At 41.6% G+C, this 16661-nt stretch overlaps 1 protein-coding gene across 4 annotated transcripts in view; it reads right to left on the bottom strand.

The window, feature by feature from the left end:
- Positions 1-16661, bottom strand: part of SLC12A7 (solute carrier family 12 member 7) — a 175070-nt gene that overhangs the window by 71325 nt on the left and 87084 nt on the right. For all 4 annotated transcript variants that reach the window (XM_069958580.1, XM_069958576.1, XM_069958578.1 and 1 more), the window contains exon 2: positions 9135-9226. In XM_069958580.1, the coding sequence (XP_069814681.1) occupies positions 9135-9226 (92 nt within the window). The remainder of the gene's footprint in view (positions 1-9134; positions 9227-16661) is intronic.

Below are 16661 nucleotides of genomic sequence, written 5' to 3'. Positions count from 1 at the left end.
GGGCATACAGATATCATAGAGCACAGAAGATTGCCCTCTATGTTATGTCTTATGCCCTAATAGGATCACCAGCGACTTCAATTCGTGCTGTGTAATCTTTTTTTCCCCCTGCAATGTATCTGAATGGAAAGATGGACATGTTGGCTATTCAGAGTGATCAGCTCACAGAAATTGTCACTAAATTTGTGACCATGCCTTTTAAGCTATGTCCACACACCATCAAAATGACAACAGTTTTGATCACAAAAAAATGGCGCTATTTCTTAATACCAGCCATTACTTGTATAAAAATGTCTGTTGTTATAAAATAATGGCAGTTATTTATCGTTACAGTAAAAACGGACATCATTTTGACAATGTGTGAACATAGCTTTAACTAACAACTAAAGATGGCTGGAATTTTATTACACATTTTTTAAAAAAACTGACAAAAAACAACTATAAGGCAAAAGTACAGTATTTCTTACTGACAATAGCAGACCTGTGCCTGTTCACTAATGCTGCAGGAAACCTGATGCTACAGTGAAACGATTTTCATTTATTCCTTTGCCCTTGAAAGAACCTTAGTGCTGCTGATCAAAATAGAACAGCTTGCTTCTGGTAGACATACTTAACAAGATTCAAACAGGCTCCTTCGTATGCCCCTGTGAAGCTTGCAAAGCTATTACCATATGATCATTTATATATCTTTATGTAAATACCTATTTGTATTTGGTCTTTGGTTTTTTGTCTGTTTAAATCTCTGGGGGTGAGAAAATATTGCATGAGAAGCAACATGGGCACATTATTAGAATATACAATACACAGGGGAAGCTGCCTGATAGAGGCTGCTATACACTGAGCGATACCCATAACCCATGTATTGTATATTATAATAGGAATATACAGTACACTAGAGGGACCCTGCTCTGTATGAATAGCACTGTGTGGCAGCACTGGATTCCAGCAGAACACCAGGCCCCTGGGCTTTAACAGCCCAGCAATTCCAATCAGAAACATTGGTGGAAGCAGAGGCCTAAGTTATCCCTTTCTGAGAAACTCAATGTAAAATGATGTATAAAAAATACCATTTTAATGAAGTTATATTACAAATTAATACCGTTATATTAATGTAAGGTGTATAAAAAAAATCCCTCTAAACCCCCTTTAAACTATGCAATATCACCCCAATAGGTAATCTTCTTGTTCCGGCTGTGTTGCAGTTCTGATGACAACATGTTCCCCTTTTCAGCTCTGTGATTGGCTGAGTGGGATGTCATTGGAACACAGCTGGTACCAGAGGATTGCAACGTAAGGAGCGAGTGCGTACGTATGTATGGCTCATTGTTTTATGTTGGAGGGCGGAGGGGGGCGGAGGTTGGTGCTAGAAAATGCTTTTATATTAGGGTGCGTTTACACAGATTTATCTGACAGATTTTTTAAGCCAAAACCAGGAACAGACTATAAACTGAGAACAGGTCATAAAGAAAAGACTGAGATTTCTTCTCTTCTCAAATCCATTCCTGGCTTTGGCCTCCAAAATCTGTCAGATAAATCTGTCTGTGTAAACGCACCCTAAGGAACAAAATTTTTTATTTATATCTTACTAACATTTTCCACAACACTTTACAATTATGCCCACGGATCGGCAGCCCCACACTAATTGCAGCGATGCTGTTCAATCAGAGATCTGACATCCCCTTTGTGCAGGTATCTCCATTTTTTGGTATATGTAAATTAGCAACCCGAGTGCACCAATAGCTTCTCCTATTACTGTCACACCTCATCCTATTCATGTGCAGGAGCCATGGGAGGAGATATTGAAAATATATGCAGAATGGGGTGTTCTGCAAATACACAGCACCAGTATAACCAATCAGAGGGTATGAAAAGCTTCTATCAGCATATGTACTGATAGATTTGTTTTAAGATTTTCCTGTATTACTTCCTTAATGATAATCTGCATCATCAAGTATTTTTTTCTTCTGTTTGGATAGTCACAAGGAAGATACGAGGTTTATAAAAATGATAGATAAAACGTAATTTTCTGATGATACATTCCCTTCATCAAGCATGTAATTCTAGACATCAGCTTATGCAGTAAAATGCACTGCTCTCACAAATAGTAATCATATCCAGCTAGAGACTCCAAAGAATTATCAATGGAATCCGGTCTCCAATACAATTCTGGAGAATCTCCAGTAAGTGCTTCTAGTCAGTGGAAATAATAAGATGCATGGCAATTTATCACCAACTTTTGTGAAGCTGTTCTTTTCATATATCACTGCCCCAATTCTATAAGTTTTTGCACCTGACATTGTGGCATCATGAACTGCACTATAATCACCTATTCCCCGCTGGCAGGATGCCACATTAGGTTGGTGGCCTATTAAAGTCTGAAAACTACTCCTCAAGTGTTACCCCCATTGCTCAGTCACATTCTGCTAGACCAGTGCACCAGGGCTTGCTACCAGCAGAGAGTCCTGTTTGTCAATAATGTAGGGCAGGGACAGGTGTGGGAGGGAGGAGGCATGCATGCTGAAGCTCAACACCACCTTGTGGCACAAGCTTCTAAGAAAATAGTCATTTTATGACTGTGCAAACCGCCATCTGTTAAGGTAAAGGTATGATTTCAATGTTTTAAGTTCCTTTTATCTATAGAGCCAACAGTTTAACCCCTTAAGTTTACCCCTTAATGACCACCAATACACCTTTTTTCGGGGGCTCGGTAGTCAATGCATAGAGAGTACACATCCTATCTTATACCTGCCTGCAACTACAAGGACTTTAGTCCAAAATCAATAGCTAGATGTAAAGAGAGGAATGACAGCGCCTGGTGTCCATTCAGGGGGGACCATAGAGAAGTGAGCATAAGATGTTTGTTATCTCTCATATAAGAGCAGTACTATATCAAAAGTGCCTAGAGAGTGGGGCAGGAGCAGACAGTGCCACAGACCAGAAAAAAGAAGTTTCATGAATGCCAAGTCGCTGTAATACAATTACAAAGTTTTTACAGCAATTTTGGAAAATGTCAAGACACAGCAAAAACTACAACAGTACCAAAGCAGCAGTATATGAATACAGCCTTGTATCTGTTTATTTTAGAAGGCTATGAAAGATCATTTTCTTTCCTTTGTGTGGGGTTTGGAAATAATAAAAATGTATTATGCTCCTTATTTATTAAATAGACACAAACTGTAAGAAGCCTTCTGTTCTCTATCCACAAGAAAAGAGAATGTTCCACCACAGATTCTCCACCATACGCAAATACTGTTGCCATGTACAGAAGACAACCCTAAGTAAATAAAGAAGCCACTCATATGAAGTACTGGCCAACAACCTATGCAGACAACCTGATGGACCCTCACTCAAAGAAAGTAGAGAGGAGTTTACTGGCAGCAATGCTAAGCAAGCATGTTTATAGGAGATTTGGAATAGTATCGCTGCGGCTGTAAAATGCATTCTTATGGTGCGTTTACACAGAAAGATTTATCTCACAGATCTTTTAAGCCAAAACCAGGAACAGACTATAAACAGGGATCAGGTCATAAAGGAAAGATTGGGATCTATCCTCTTTTCAGATCGATTCCTGACTTTGGCGTCCAAAATCTGTCAGATAAATCTGTCTGTGTAAACGCACCATTAGGGTCCTATTACATGGAGCAATTTTTAACAATTAACAACTAATGATCGCAAACGAGATTTGTCGTTAACCTTAAATCGTTCACCAAATTACACAGAATGATAATCGCTAATTACGATCGTTACTACGATCGTTATTGCGATCGTTATTACAATCGTTTATTCCTTCTGATCCCAGCGAAACAATGAACAATGTGCAATTACACTGAACAATTAGTGAAAAATGCAGAACTTGAGCGAACGAATGTGGAATTACAGTGAACAATTTGCGAACGCTTAACGATAATTTTAGGTTCAGCTCTAAATCAACGATATACGAACGATTTTTTGATCGTTGCCTGCAATTACACAGAACAATTATCGTTTAAATTCGAACAATTTAACGATTTTTCGCACAATAATTGTCCCGTGTAATAGGGCCTTTAGGCTTGCTAAAACAATTCACAGTGGTTTATTACTTGACAACTGTCCTATAGGCAAGACCCAATTTGCTTCTCCAAAAAGTATTATTTTATCATCCACTGGCAGTTAATGAAAACGTGGCCAAAAAGTGATTTAAGGCCACAAAAAAAACAAAAACAAAAAAACAACTTCAGCAGAGAGACAGTGTCTTGGTGCATTATGGGTTTCCAGGGTAGTCAACTGGAGGCGCCTGAATGGTTAAATCAGGCGCTCTCACATTCGCCTCCATTTGAGGATGCCCAATATTAGATGCAACTGGAGGTCCTTTACCTTTATTTTTATGTGAAGGATTCCTGTCATCTGATACTGTATGGAATAGTTTTGGTATACCACCCACATGCTTGAATAGATTTTTACAAGTGCGACATGCTCCGAATGCTCCCTCTTCTACTGACACAATATCTTCCTACCCATTGACAAGGAGTGATTAGGTCATAGGACCTTGGGGTGCTGGTATCCCCATTTTATTCTTATTTAATTAAAGCTTTGGTGGCATCCACTCCACTTTCTACCATAGAGAAAAGAAAGTCTTCTATCCCTGAGCTGGGTAAGATTGTGAATCTCGTCTTGAATCTCACAAACGTTTCACTGTTTGTTAACAATAGACTCTAGAATATAATCCACCAAGCTTATGTAACTACTATATGATTACACCACATGGGGCGTATTCCTGCTTCTACATGCCCCAAGTGTCAATTGAACTTTCTCCAAGGAGTGGAAGGGATGTGTGGGTCCATCTCTGCTTTGCCTAACGCTTTGTGCGTTGGAGGAAGTTCAATATATATATTATTGAGAGAGATTTACGACTGATGTATCTCTGTAATACATTCATTATTGAATTCATCTTGAGAAGAAATGTGGAACTCACCAGGTATAGCAAAAACACGTGTGCTTCTCAAAATGAATTTATTGTGCTTTTGGACTAGTAGAGCACCATCAATAGCACTTTCCCAGTAGGTGTGTGTTCACACATAAAGACTGTGTCTGGCAGCGGTTTGGCCTTAAGTGCCGAGAACTCTCTGTATGCTAACATTCATTATTGAGACTGCACACTACGGGGGACATTTATTAAGTATAACTATGCTGGTCTTAACTTAGGCACTGGCCCCAATGACCGTGCTGGATTCACCAAGAGGTGTAAGCCTCTTAGATAAATTGGTTGGGACCTGCACCTGCCGCACAACAGACAAAAAGAACTGTACACCTGTTCCTGCGTAGTTGTAGAGTTCTGCCATGATTTAATGTGAGCAGGCGTGAGGAGCCCCCCCCCCCATTGGGTCAGCGAGGGTTACGACAGGTGCACGCCACAGAGACGGTAGAAGAATTTGCACCTTCTTCGTGGACCCCACTTGCATAACTTTCATAGATGTCCCCCTATGTGTTTATTTTTTTTCACAGTGCACTTTGTAAAGAGTCAATGTGACATTGTATAGAATTAGGCAAACAGTACATTTTGGACATGGTTTGAAGGGAAAGAGCAGTATTGTGAGCAAGATTCGGGGTGCAAGTACATGACCGCAACCCCACAATAGGGTTACTGTTTATATGGGACTACGGCTGTGTGTACATATTTTTCTCTATTCATTAAGTGTATTATACATTTGTATTGGTGCCAGTCTTTATATACATACTTATTTTGTTGTTCTTTAAAAGGTACATTTAACAGACATTAAAATTGCTATCTAAGACTTTCTGAAATTTGCCCTAATACTTTAACAAATATATATGGTATCAGGTCAGTACATACATTTCAGGTCCTGTTCACATTTCATTAACATTTACTTTGTATGCATGAAAAACTTCTGAAGAAAGTGCTCAATGTGTCTATAGGGCTACAGAAACCTGAAGAATGGCAAGAGTCTAGACTTTGGTTGGGCCTATAAATAGCAAGGTCCATTACACTATACCATACTTAATTTTTGCTATCATTACATGCACATGTAATGGATGCCACATAAAATGTCCAGCAGTCTATTATAGCAGTCTCTCTTTAAAGGGAATCTGTCCAGCTACATGTTCCAAACTGTAGATAGATAGGTGTTAGATAGCTGTTCGGTCAAGGAGACACTTTGTACCTTCCATATATCCTATATATCATTAATACAAGCTCCTGAAGTACAGCAAGCTGAGGGCATTTAAAGAGACTGTCCACCTAATCCACAGGATAGGGGACAAGTAAGATCCAATCTGCAGATCGCCCCCAGGCTCCTTTGTTTGAATAAGAGTGGCAGGTACACCCACTTTCCTATGGAGCAGCTTGAAAGAGTCGAGTGCCATGCTCAGCGCTCTCCTGTGGCTCTATTCGGTCTCTATGGGACAAGAATGAATTGAGCCGAAAGTTATGTGCTGTAGCCGCGGCTGTATTAAAAACAAAGCAGTTGGGGAGGGAGGGGGAAGTACAGAGGTTGAACCCCCTGCAATCTTTTACCTGTCCCCTATCCTGTGGGTAGGGGACAATTTAGTTTAAGGTGGACAATCTATTTAAGTTTGCAGCTTTTCACAAGCTCTTTGACTTTTATACATTCTGGGAGCACATACTTTTCTCAGTATATATGCTTAACAGGGTTTAAAAAAAAAAAAAAAAAAAAAAAAAAAGATGGTAATAAAGCCTTAAAATGAATACAGAACAAACAGTAAATCCCAGTAAATTACTCACAAGGTTTTTTTCCTCTCAATTCTAAACTTAATCACAGAACAGCTTAAGACTTTAAAGCAAATCTGTCCGCTGTATTTTCTTCTAAGAGCTGCAGGCACCACTGGATAGCTGTTAAGGTATAATAGCAAACTGCATCTTTCATGGAGCGGATGCAAGTTGTCAATTTATAAAACCACCTTTTAATATTGGAAGCATGAAACTGTCACAGCCGGGCATGCTTCCACACTCACCCTCACTACCTAAACCCTCCTTGACTGACACACAGGTCTCTGTACACTAGTAAAAGAGGGGCTGGCAGGTGAAGACGAGCCAAGAGGCGTGCCAGGCTGTGACACTTTGGAAGCTCAGATTTGCCTTCTTGACACTTGGCTTAAAGGATACCTGTCACCCCCTGTGCCGGGGTGACAGGCTCCCGACACCCCGTTAGATCCCCCTATACTCATCTAATCGCGCGCGGTCACAGGAGAGTCCGATGCCCATAGAGAATGACGGAGCATCGGACTCCCCATTCATTCTCTATGAGCGTCGGACTCTCCTGTCAGCGCGCGCGCCAGGCTTCGGGAGCTGAAATCTCCGTGACTCGACCGCATCAGGAAGCGGGACCCGGTGCGATTAGGTGAGTATAGGGGGCTCTAACGGGGGGTCAGGAGCCTGTCACTCCGGCACGAGGGGTGACAGGTCCTCTTTAATTATGAAGAGGTGATTTTATGATTAAGTTTGATAACCAGTTCCTGGAAAAGTACAACCTGCTAAAGCTTTGGCTGTCCAGGCATGATGGGAGGTGTAGTTTCACAACAACTGGAGAGCCAAATGTTTCCTATCCCTCACCTCACCACTATCCAATGATGTCTGCAGCCCTTAGCAGTAAGTACAGCTGACATCTAAATAAATAGGGGAATTGAAATAAAGCAGCATGTCTGCAATGTATAGTCATTGTTTGTTTTTTTTCATCATGCTTTAAAAACACAGCTATACTTGCCAGTCAACTGAAAGCAACTTTATAGTCTTGTGCTAGTTGAAAAAAATAAATAAATAAAAATAAACACAGGAAGAGCCGGCCAGTACAAAGAGTCACAGCTTAATGTGTCCATCACTCACATGACTGCCTTCCCTGTGAGTGCAGGACCAGGACTTCCAGTTTGATTTTTTCAACCAGCAGTTGCCTTCAGGAGACTGGACCTGGATTTCAAGTAAGGCTGGGTTTACATATATAAGTTGGCATCAGTTGCGTTTTTTGCCTAAAAACTGACCACAACTGATGTCACAACTGATGCCAATAATGCATCAGTTGTCATCAGTTTTTCTATCCGTCTTTTCATTAAAAACCATCAGTTGCCATCAGTTTCCATCAGTTGTCATCAGTTGTCACAAGTTGCGCTCATCAGTTGAAATTTTTTCCCCCAGTATGTTTTCCTGTCATTTTCAATGGGATTTGCGGGGGAGCGCACGGGGGCTATATACTAAATAGGGGGAGCTCACAGGGGGGCTATATACTACAAGGGGAGAGCGCACAGGGGGGCTATATGGGAGGGGGAGAGCGCACAGGGGGGCTATATGGGAGGGGGAGAGCGCACAGGGGGGCTATATGGGAGGGGGAGAGCGCACAGGGGGGCTATATGGGAGGGGGAGAGCGCACAGGGGGGCTATATGGGAGGGGGAGAGCGCACATGGGGGGCTATATACTATTGGGGGAGAGCGCACAGCAATGCTGTATACTAATTGGGGAAGAGCACACAGGGAAGCTAAATATTACTGGGGGGGCAACAGGGGGGCTATATACTACTGGAGGAGAAACAGGGGGGGTGATATACTACTGGGGGACCAAGGGGGGACTATAGGGGAGGGGGAGAGCACACAGGGGGAGATATATGTTTATTTTGTGTACTATTTGACTGAACGCCGGATGCCAGAGCCGAACGGCATGCGTCCTGCCCGGCGAGGCATCCGGCGCTCTATTCGATTGTATTGGTGCGGCGCCGCATCACCGGAGCGGCGGTCCGCCAGGACGCTGCAAGATGCGTCCTAACGCACCGACGGTCCGGCGATGCGGCGGCCACTATTTCCCGCCGCACATTTTGAACGATCCCATTGAAAACAATGGGATCAGTTCAAAGATGCGTTTCCCTCCGGCGCTTTTCTCCTGCGCCGGAGGGAAACGCCGCCGCACCGCCGGACATATGTAAACCCGGCCTAAGTGTTTCTATCACATGAGAAGTAAAAAAATAAATAAAATGAAAAATGTAAATTGCAAATTTGCTTTAATTCACATATATTGTTGATTTAGTTTTTAAAAGTTATAACAGTGACACTAAGATCAGAAAGATAATGTTCTTAGTCTTCAGAAACTCATATTAAGAACATGCACCTTAACCATCATTTACAATGTATAAAGTACCTCAAAAAGTGCCATGTTTTTTCCATCATATAAGTTGTCTTTGTCCATCTCATTCTGAATAAAAGGGCTGTTTTCTCTAGGATTGCCATCTCCTGTAGAATAAAACAAAACAGTTCCTATAAATTTACATAGTGTAACATGATACATGCTTGTAAAGGATTAAAACTGTTATTTGTTATAAGTCCCCACACCATCATTTTTTATTACTTTTGCATGTGCACAAGTATGGTAAATTATTTAGAAAGCATTTGTTAGGAAATTAAAAAGCAACTAGATTTAAAGGACAGCCTGCCAAATCGAAAATGCAGTAAAGAAATTGTCTTGACTTTGTATTTTTTTATATTGAAATCCTTGGTTTACATTTACACCATTACCTATGCATTTCAGTCTATGGGGGAATTTATTAAAGGGGTAGTGCGGTGCTAAACATTTATTCACAAAATAACACACATTACAAAGTTATACAACTTTGTAATGTGTGCTATGTATGTGAATGGCCCCCTTCCCTGTGTTCCCCCCCACCCACGCTGGACCCGGAAGTGTGGTGCATTATACTTACCGCATTTGTGTCGACCGGCCGCCATCTTGTGACAATGATGTTATCTTCGGGAGGCCGGCCAGACCGCTCCAGCAGTCACTCATGTCGGCCCCCCTTTGCCGCGTCATCAGCTGCTCAGCCGCGATTGGCTGGGCACAGTTATGCTCAGCCAATCGCGACTGAGCAGCTGATGACGTGCCAGATTGGGGCCGGCATGAGGGACGGCTGAAGCGGTCCGGCCAGCCTCCCAAAGATGACGTCATTGTCACAAGATGGCAGCCAGGGTTCAACACAAATGCGGTAAGTATAATGCACCACACTTCTGGGTCTAGCGTGGGGGGGGGGGGGACACGGGGAAGGGGGCCATTCAAATACATAACACACATTACAAAGTTGTATAACTTTGCAAAGTGTGTTATTTTGTGAATAAATGTTTAGCGCCGCACTACATCTCACATTATTAAAGACATTAGTTTTGACACAAAAAAAATAGACAGGAGGTGAGTGTCTGCTCTGTGGCTCACTTTGTCTGTCTCTATCACTGATTAACTATAGAGAGTTGTATACCTCCCATGATCACACTGTCTACTCTGTGCAGTAGTAGAAGTCTGTGTAGTGCCTTCTATGTATTGCAGTCTAACCCTGTTCCCCAGTTTGTAAGATCTACAGTTACAGGGAGAAACCATACAGAATGAACTTTGTGGATGCACAGACAACTTTATCTGCGTTCTTGGAAGGGCTTGGCGATATGGCCAAAAAAAATCTCAATTTTTAAAAAAATATTGGGCGATTCTCGATCTAAATATCCATTTTTTTCCTCTTTGCTAAATAAACAGAAAATGTTTCTGCTTGCAGTGTCAGATACTATTTTAATGACGTTTGAGACAACTGTAATGCTTCTTAGTGTAACAGTGCTCCCCCTGTGCCCCCATATAAGACAAGCCTCCTCTGTGCCTACATCTAGTAGACATCTGTGCCCCATATAAGTAGTTTTGCCAAATATGTGACACTCTGTGCCCCCAGAGTATAGTTTAGGAGATCATCTTTGTGCCTCCATCTAGGTAGGATGTAGTAGAGAAGGTATAGTGGATAAGGGTTGTAGTAGTACAGGAATAGATTAGAGTTTTAGTAGGAATAGTACAGGAACAGATGAGAATTGTAGTAGTACAGGTACAGATGAGGGGCAGGCAGGGGGTTAATGGGCAGGAGGGCACATATCCGGTATACCCCTCCTCCTCTCACCCTGTGCACACAAGTTCCCCTCCTGGCCGCACACCGAGGTTTCCAGTCTCTGGAGGGTGACAGTGTTGCTCGGTTACTGGAGCTGTACAGCGGGATCAGGGGGCGCAGTGCAGCCCCCTCATCCCGCTGTACAGCTCCAGCAACTGCAGTAACGCTGTCACCTCTGCCCCAGTCACCTGAACTCAGCTGTCCCTGCTGCTTCTGCCTCCTCCAGAGACCAGGGAACTCGTTCCGCTAAGTGTAAGGAGCAGGTCAGCGGCGGCTCTGCTAGCTTCAGTGGCTAGAGGCCGCCCCGCCCCATACTGCACCTCACTGCCCGCCCCTCGCTGTCCGCACTCAGTGATTTTTTTGTAAAAATCAAATTTACAATTCTCACAAAAAAAAAGAAAGAAATAGTTTCTCAAATTCTAATCAAATTAATCGCCCAGCCCTAATTTTAATTTTTTTTTTTTTTTTTTTGGGGGGGGGGGGGGGGGGGTCCCCACTTTTTGACCTGTATGGAGCAGCTTATCACCTATACTGTTGATAAGAGAAACTCACTTGTAAAAGTATTTCTGTAAATGCTGTTTAAAAAAAAATCCAAATAAAAATTACAACCCCTTCGAAAGATTATTAAATAGTCAATAACAAGTGAAAATTAAAGTTACTGGAACATCTTCAAAGGTGTTCTGAAACTCACATGGTGAGGGGGGGGGGGGAGAGGAGAGATGTTGTAGTGCAGCAGAACTTTGGGGGAGTTTAAGTTTTCTACTTGACTGACTTTATTTGCCATTTAGCCTTTTTTTCTATGGAATCACATATTATTGATTTACTCACCTCCTCACTGTGATATTGCAGTGGTTTTGTATTACCTATTGCCCTGTTCTTGTTTGGACGAAGTGCACTAACGTAGTATTTTACGCCATTGTATATTTGAAAAAAAGCCTCTGCATTGGTGTGTTATTTGTGTATCATAGCAACATTTAATGGCATGACATGCAAATTATGGTTCCCAAGGCATTAGTGATGCTGCCTACTGGAGACTTAAACTTGTGAAAATTTAATGTTTAATATTAGGTACCCATGTTAGGTCCTCACATCAGGGTATCATATTACATTACAGACATATTATTCACATTAGCAGAGGGACACTCCTTTCTTATGCCCTTCTGGGTAGGGATGGATTGCGGAAAGTTGGGACAGCATACATATGTTGTAGATATAGATATTGAGGAAAGCGGATACAGGGCAATTACAGGGGGAAATTACATAGCCAGAAAGAAAGCAGAGGTCCTATGGACTGTATATGAGCTTATCTCTATATACATGACTTTCTACATAAGCAGTTTTTTTGGTGTGCAAAACTGGCCATGTTGTAGAAGATGTTTACCATGGACCGTTATTTCATGTATTATAAAATATGCTAAAGGGTATTACAAAAACATTTCAGTTTGTCAGAAGACAACCACAACTCTTTTTTTTTTTTTTTTTTAAAGATAAATTATTGTTTTATGCTTTTCAACCTTATGTGAACCTATGTCTCACTTTGGAGCTAATGTGTTCCTTTGAAAGTACTTCCCTATGGTCTTTATTGAAGCTATTCTTCAATCCCAATATATGAATGTGTTGTAATTTAAGTTTTATTCTTGAAGTGCCAATAATTCTTACAGGACTATAGTCTCCCATTAGGTTTCAGGAACACATGCAACCGATGACTTTGCAGAAATAAACACATGCCTATTTAGAAAAGAACATCCTTCTGCCCAAGCATTGTTCCCTTTGTCATTGCTAAAATGATTATGCTGTCTTTACAGGTTATTGCATATAAAAACACTACTTTAAAGTCTTCACATACTTTTTTGCACAATTAAAACAGTGTAAACCATGCAAATAAATTATGACTTGCCTTTATAAAACAATAAAAACCTATTAAAAATGCATTTCAAAAATTCACTAATACTGCTAATATATTCCTTGCAGAAAAGGTGTTAAAAAGGAGTGACTGCCATCAATAAACTGGTTTCTGATGTACTGTTTTCCATCAGTGCAGTAAAAACCACAGGCACAGAAGAACTAAAGCCATATGTCTAATCCCTTTACGTAACAGATGATACCAGCCCAGCACTCATACACTCTAGTCGAATCACTGAAATTAAATTGCTTAAGTCACTGCTTAAAAAAAAATTTAATAAAAATATATGAATAAAGTTATGTCCTATGCAAACAAGCGTTTATAAAAGAATCTTTCACCAAAAAGGTAGACACATAGAAGGAATAAAGACATATCTAAAGACACCAGAAAAAAAAATATATACATATAAAAGACTAGCGTGAGACCTTACCAGCAGTAGGACCACCATCTCTATAGTCCAGGATGTTCATTGTACACATTTATAAAAAGTGAGTAGATGGCCAGGTTACAAATAAACAAGACAGCAAGCTGCTGTGTCCCGCTCCACTAATGCCTGTCTCTCAGTAGCAACCAAACTACTCTAAGGCAAGTCATCAGGCTTCCCAGGGTTTACACAGCACCTATGACACAAAGCCGAGCAGCACAGTAACAGCAATACACTCTGACAGGTTTAAGCCGAGGGATCTTTACCAGTGATAAATAGTGCATGGTCTGAAGGGGGGGACAAACTGCTAGAAACAAGTGTCTTAATGAGGATTTCCTTCAAACTACTATTAATAGTTACACTTCCATGAAAAATTTATATTAATTATATTTGCTGCAATCAATACATAAAAAGCTTCAACAAACTCAAGCAAATGTATATTGATGTGATGTTTGATGTGATGTACATGCATTCATAACTTTTATAGAGATCTAAAATGCGTACAGATTTTCTGCATTTATTTTTAAATTTAGTGTGGAGAGATGGGGCTTCTGCCACAGTCAGCCGATATGCCGCTAAAATATCTGAAATTGAATTGCTTTTATTATTTCTTATTCACTAACATTTGAATGGTTTCATTCTATTCGCTTTACATATCTCATTTTGTGCGGGAGGATTTAGTTGTTTATTACGTCATGTGACCTGTATACTTAATCCTCTATAAATGACTTTGGGATTTTCCATGTTTTACATTTCATTGACCCATTTTCTCACAATAAAAAGACCTCAAAGCACATGGTAAATTAAAGAAAAAAAAATGGCCGCAGTAATTTACACCACCTGGCAAAAATTATGGAATCAGCACTTTGAGGACGTTCACCCATTTCCTTCTTAAGGTTAGCTTCACATGTACCGTACCGCAGGGGATTTTCTGCTGCGGATCCGCAGCAGATTTGACTACATAAGTGAACACAGCATCAAATCCGCACTGTAAAATCTACTGCGGATGGTGCAGATTTGATGCTTGGTTCATTCCTTTGGTCAAATCTGATTTAACGCTGTGATTTGCTGCAAAATCTGCTGCAGATCCGAGTATAGTGAAGTTTTATGGGCCCGGCCCAAAGCATACATTCCCTGCTCGACGCCGCGGCTGTGTGAAGCTCCCAGCTCCTCTCGCTCCTCATCAGCCAATCAGTGTTGCCTATTTTGCCTTAAATTTTGTGTTTAGGATAAAGCAGGACAACCTAAAAATACCTATTAGCACAAAAACAGGAGTGTATGTAATCATTTGGCTAGATAGGGCTATTGATCGTGATTCGGGGCATCTCTTTTTTTATCTCCATAGTTAGCAGCAGCAGCAGTTAGGGGAGCTTTCAGGTTTTATGACTTAACTAGTCTGGTCCTTCATGAAAAAGGCTATCCTTCTTTAGAGGAAAAAAAAAAGGTTATGTTCACAGTGTGTCGTTTTTAAGCCGTATTTTGGAAGGCTGTAATTTTGCAAAATACAGCCTTTTTTCCCTCAAAATATCAGCCATCCAAAAATACGTCCAAAAAAACATCACTGTGTGAAAATAGCCTTAAATTAAAAATAAGACACCATCAGTAAATCCCCTCTCCCATCCTGCGGTGATCCTTTCGAACAGGCTTTGGTTGGAACCCCACTCTTTTTTCCGAAGCAGACTTATGACCACTGCAGCCAGTGGTCACGAAAAACGGTAGTGTCAACTAGAAGAGGTGATTGCTTAGCGCCCTTTTTCTGATTCATTTTAGATGATTTCTTATAGAAATGAAGATTTTTTGCATCACTTCATAAAGGTCGTAATAGATAGGTAGAAAAGATATATTAAAAAGTTGGATCTTGCTGTAAACATCCATGTCTTTGTCCTGGATGTGTCACATTAAGGGTAATGGCCCTATTTCACGCGTCGTCTAGAGGAGCAAACGAGCACTTCTCAGCGCTCGTTTGCTCCTCGTTCCCCGCTCGCTGCCGCCGCTATTCGACGCGGCTGCAGCGAGCGGGTGAGTGCGGGAGGGGCTGCCCGGGTGATCGCTGATCGTCCGGGCAGCCCATAGGATACAGCAGCGTCTGCTGCCGATGCTCCTATTCAACGGAGCGACGGCAGCAGATCGTTGCTGTATGAGTCGCTTGTTTTTTAACATGTTGAAAAATAAGTGACTGCAACGATCAGCTGACATGAACGATGTCGGCTGATCGTTGCACTCTATTCCACGGAACGATTATCGTCCATAGCGGCCAATATCGGCCGATAATCGTTCCGTGGAATAGGGCCTTAAGGGATCTGCAAGTGTGTCTCTTGCCTGTCATATATACCAAAGACTTAAAGGAGAACTCCAGCGTTTTACTTTTTCTGCCTTATTAACACACATTACAAAGTTATATAACTTTGTATTGTATGTTAATTAGCTATCTTGCCCCGTTAGGGCCCATTTACAAAGAAAGATTGCCTGACAGATTATCTGCCAAAGATTTGAAGCCAAAGTCAGGAATGGATTTGAAAAGAGGAAACAATCTCAGCCTATCCTTTATAACTGTATCTTTGCTTATAGACTGTGTCTGGCTTTGGCTTCAAATCTTTGGCAGATAATCTGTCAGATAATCTGTGTAAATGGACCCTTAGAACCCTATTACATGGAGCGATAATCAGCCGAATCGCTCAGAGTAAAAGAGACAACGATCAGCCGATGATCGTGTCATCGGCTGATCTGTTATTTAGGTTCAAACCTAAAATCATAGTGCACCGACTGCGCATCGCTGCGTGGAATAGCTCCCAGTCCCAGTTCTTCCTCCCAGTCCCGCATGCAGCAGCAGCTTCAGAGTGCCCTGTCTGAGCTGACAGACCGCTCAGCCAATCACTGGCCGGGACCGCCGTGGCCAGTGATTGGCTAAGCAGTCTGTCAACTCAGACAGGCCGCTAAGAAGCTGCTGCTGCTGCTGCGTGCGGGAGCGCAGGAGAAGACCTGTATTTACATGTTTAGGTAAAGTATGGTGTTTAAACAGAGGCTGCAAGGACATCAGTAACGATATCCCTGCAGCCCTCGCTAAACAATTATTGGACCGTGTAATAGGCCCAGTAAACGAGCGCCAATTTAGCAGATCATTGCTCATTTACATTTCTGATCGGGCCCCTATCGGCCCGTGGAATAGGACACTTACTCAGGAGAGGATGTCTTGCTTCATTACACATGTGTGAAGTGTGGTGCACTCCCTTCAACCTAATTGGTGTAGTGTGCAAACACAGGAAGATGGGAGTCCAGGACTTGTCCAGGAATAGTGGGACTGACTGGGCCTAAAGTGTGCTTGTTATGCTATTTAAAATAAATAAATTTAAATAAAGAAACAAATAGCTTTCAGACGCTCACTTCTCTCTAGATCTGGCTGGAAGAAGCATCCAGCTGAGCATTTTTTTTCCT

This window comes from Dendropsophus ebraccatus, chromosome 2 (genome assembly GCF_027789765.1).
Source record: "Dendropsophus ebraccatus isolate aDenEbr1 chromosome 2, aDenEbr1.pat, whole genome shotgun sequence".
NCBI lineage: Eukaryota > Metazoa > Chordata > Amphibia > Anura > Hylidae > Dendropsophus > Dendropsophus ebraccatus.
The sequence above is the reverse complement of the archived record's forward strand: the minus strand, read 5'-3'. Positions and strand labels throughout refer to the sequence as shown.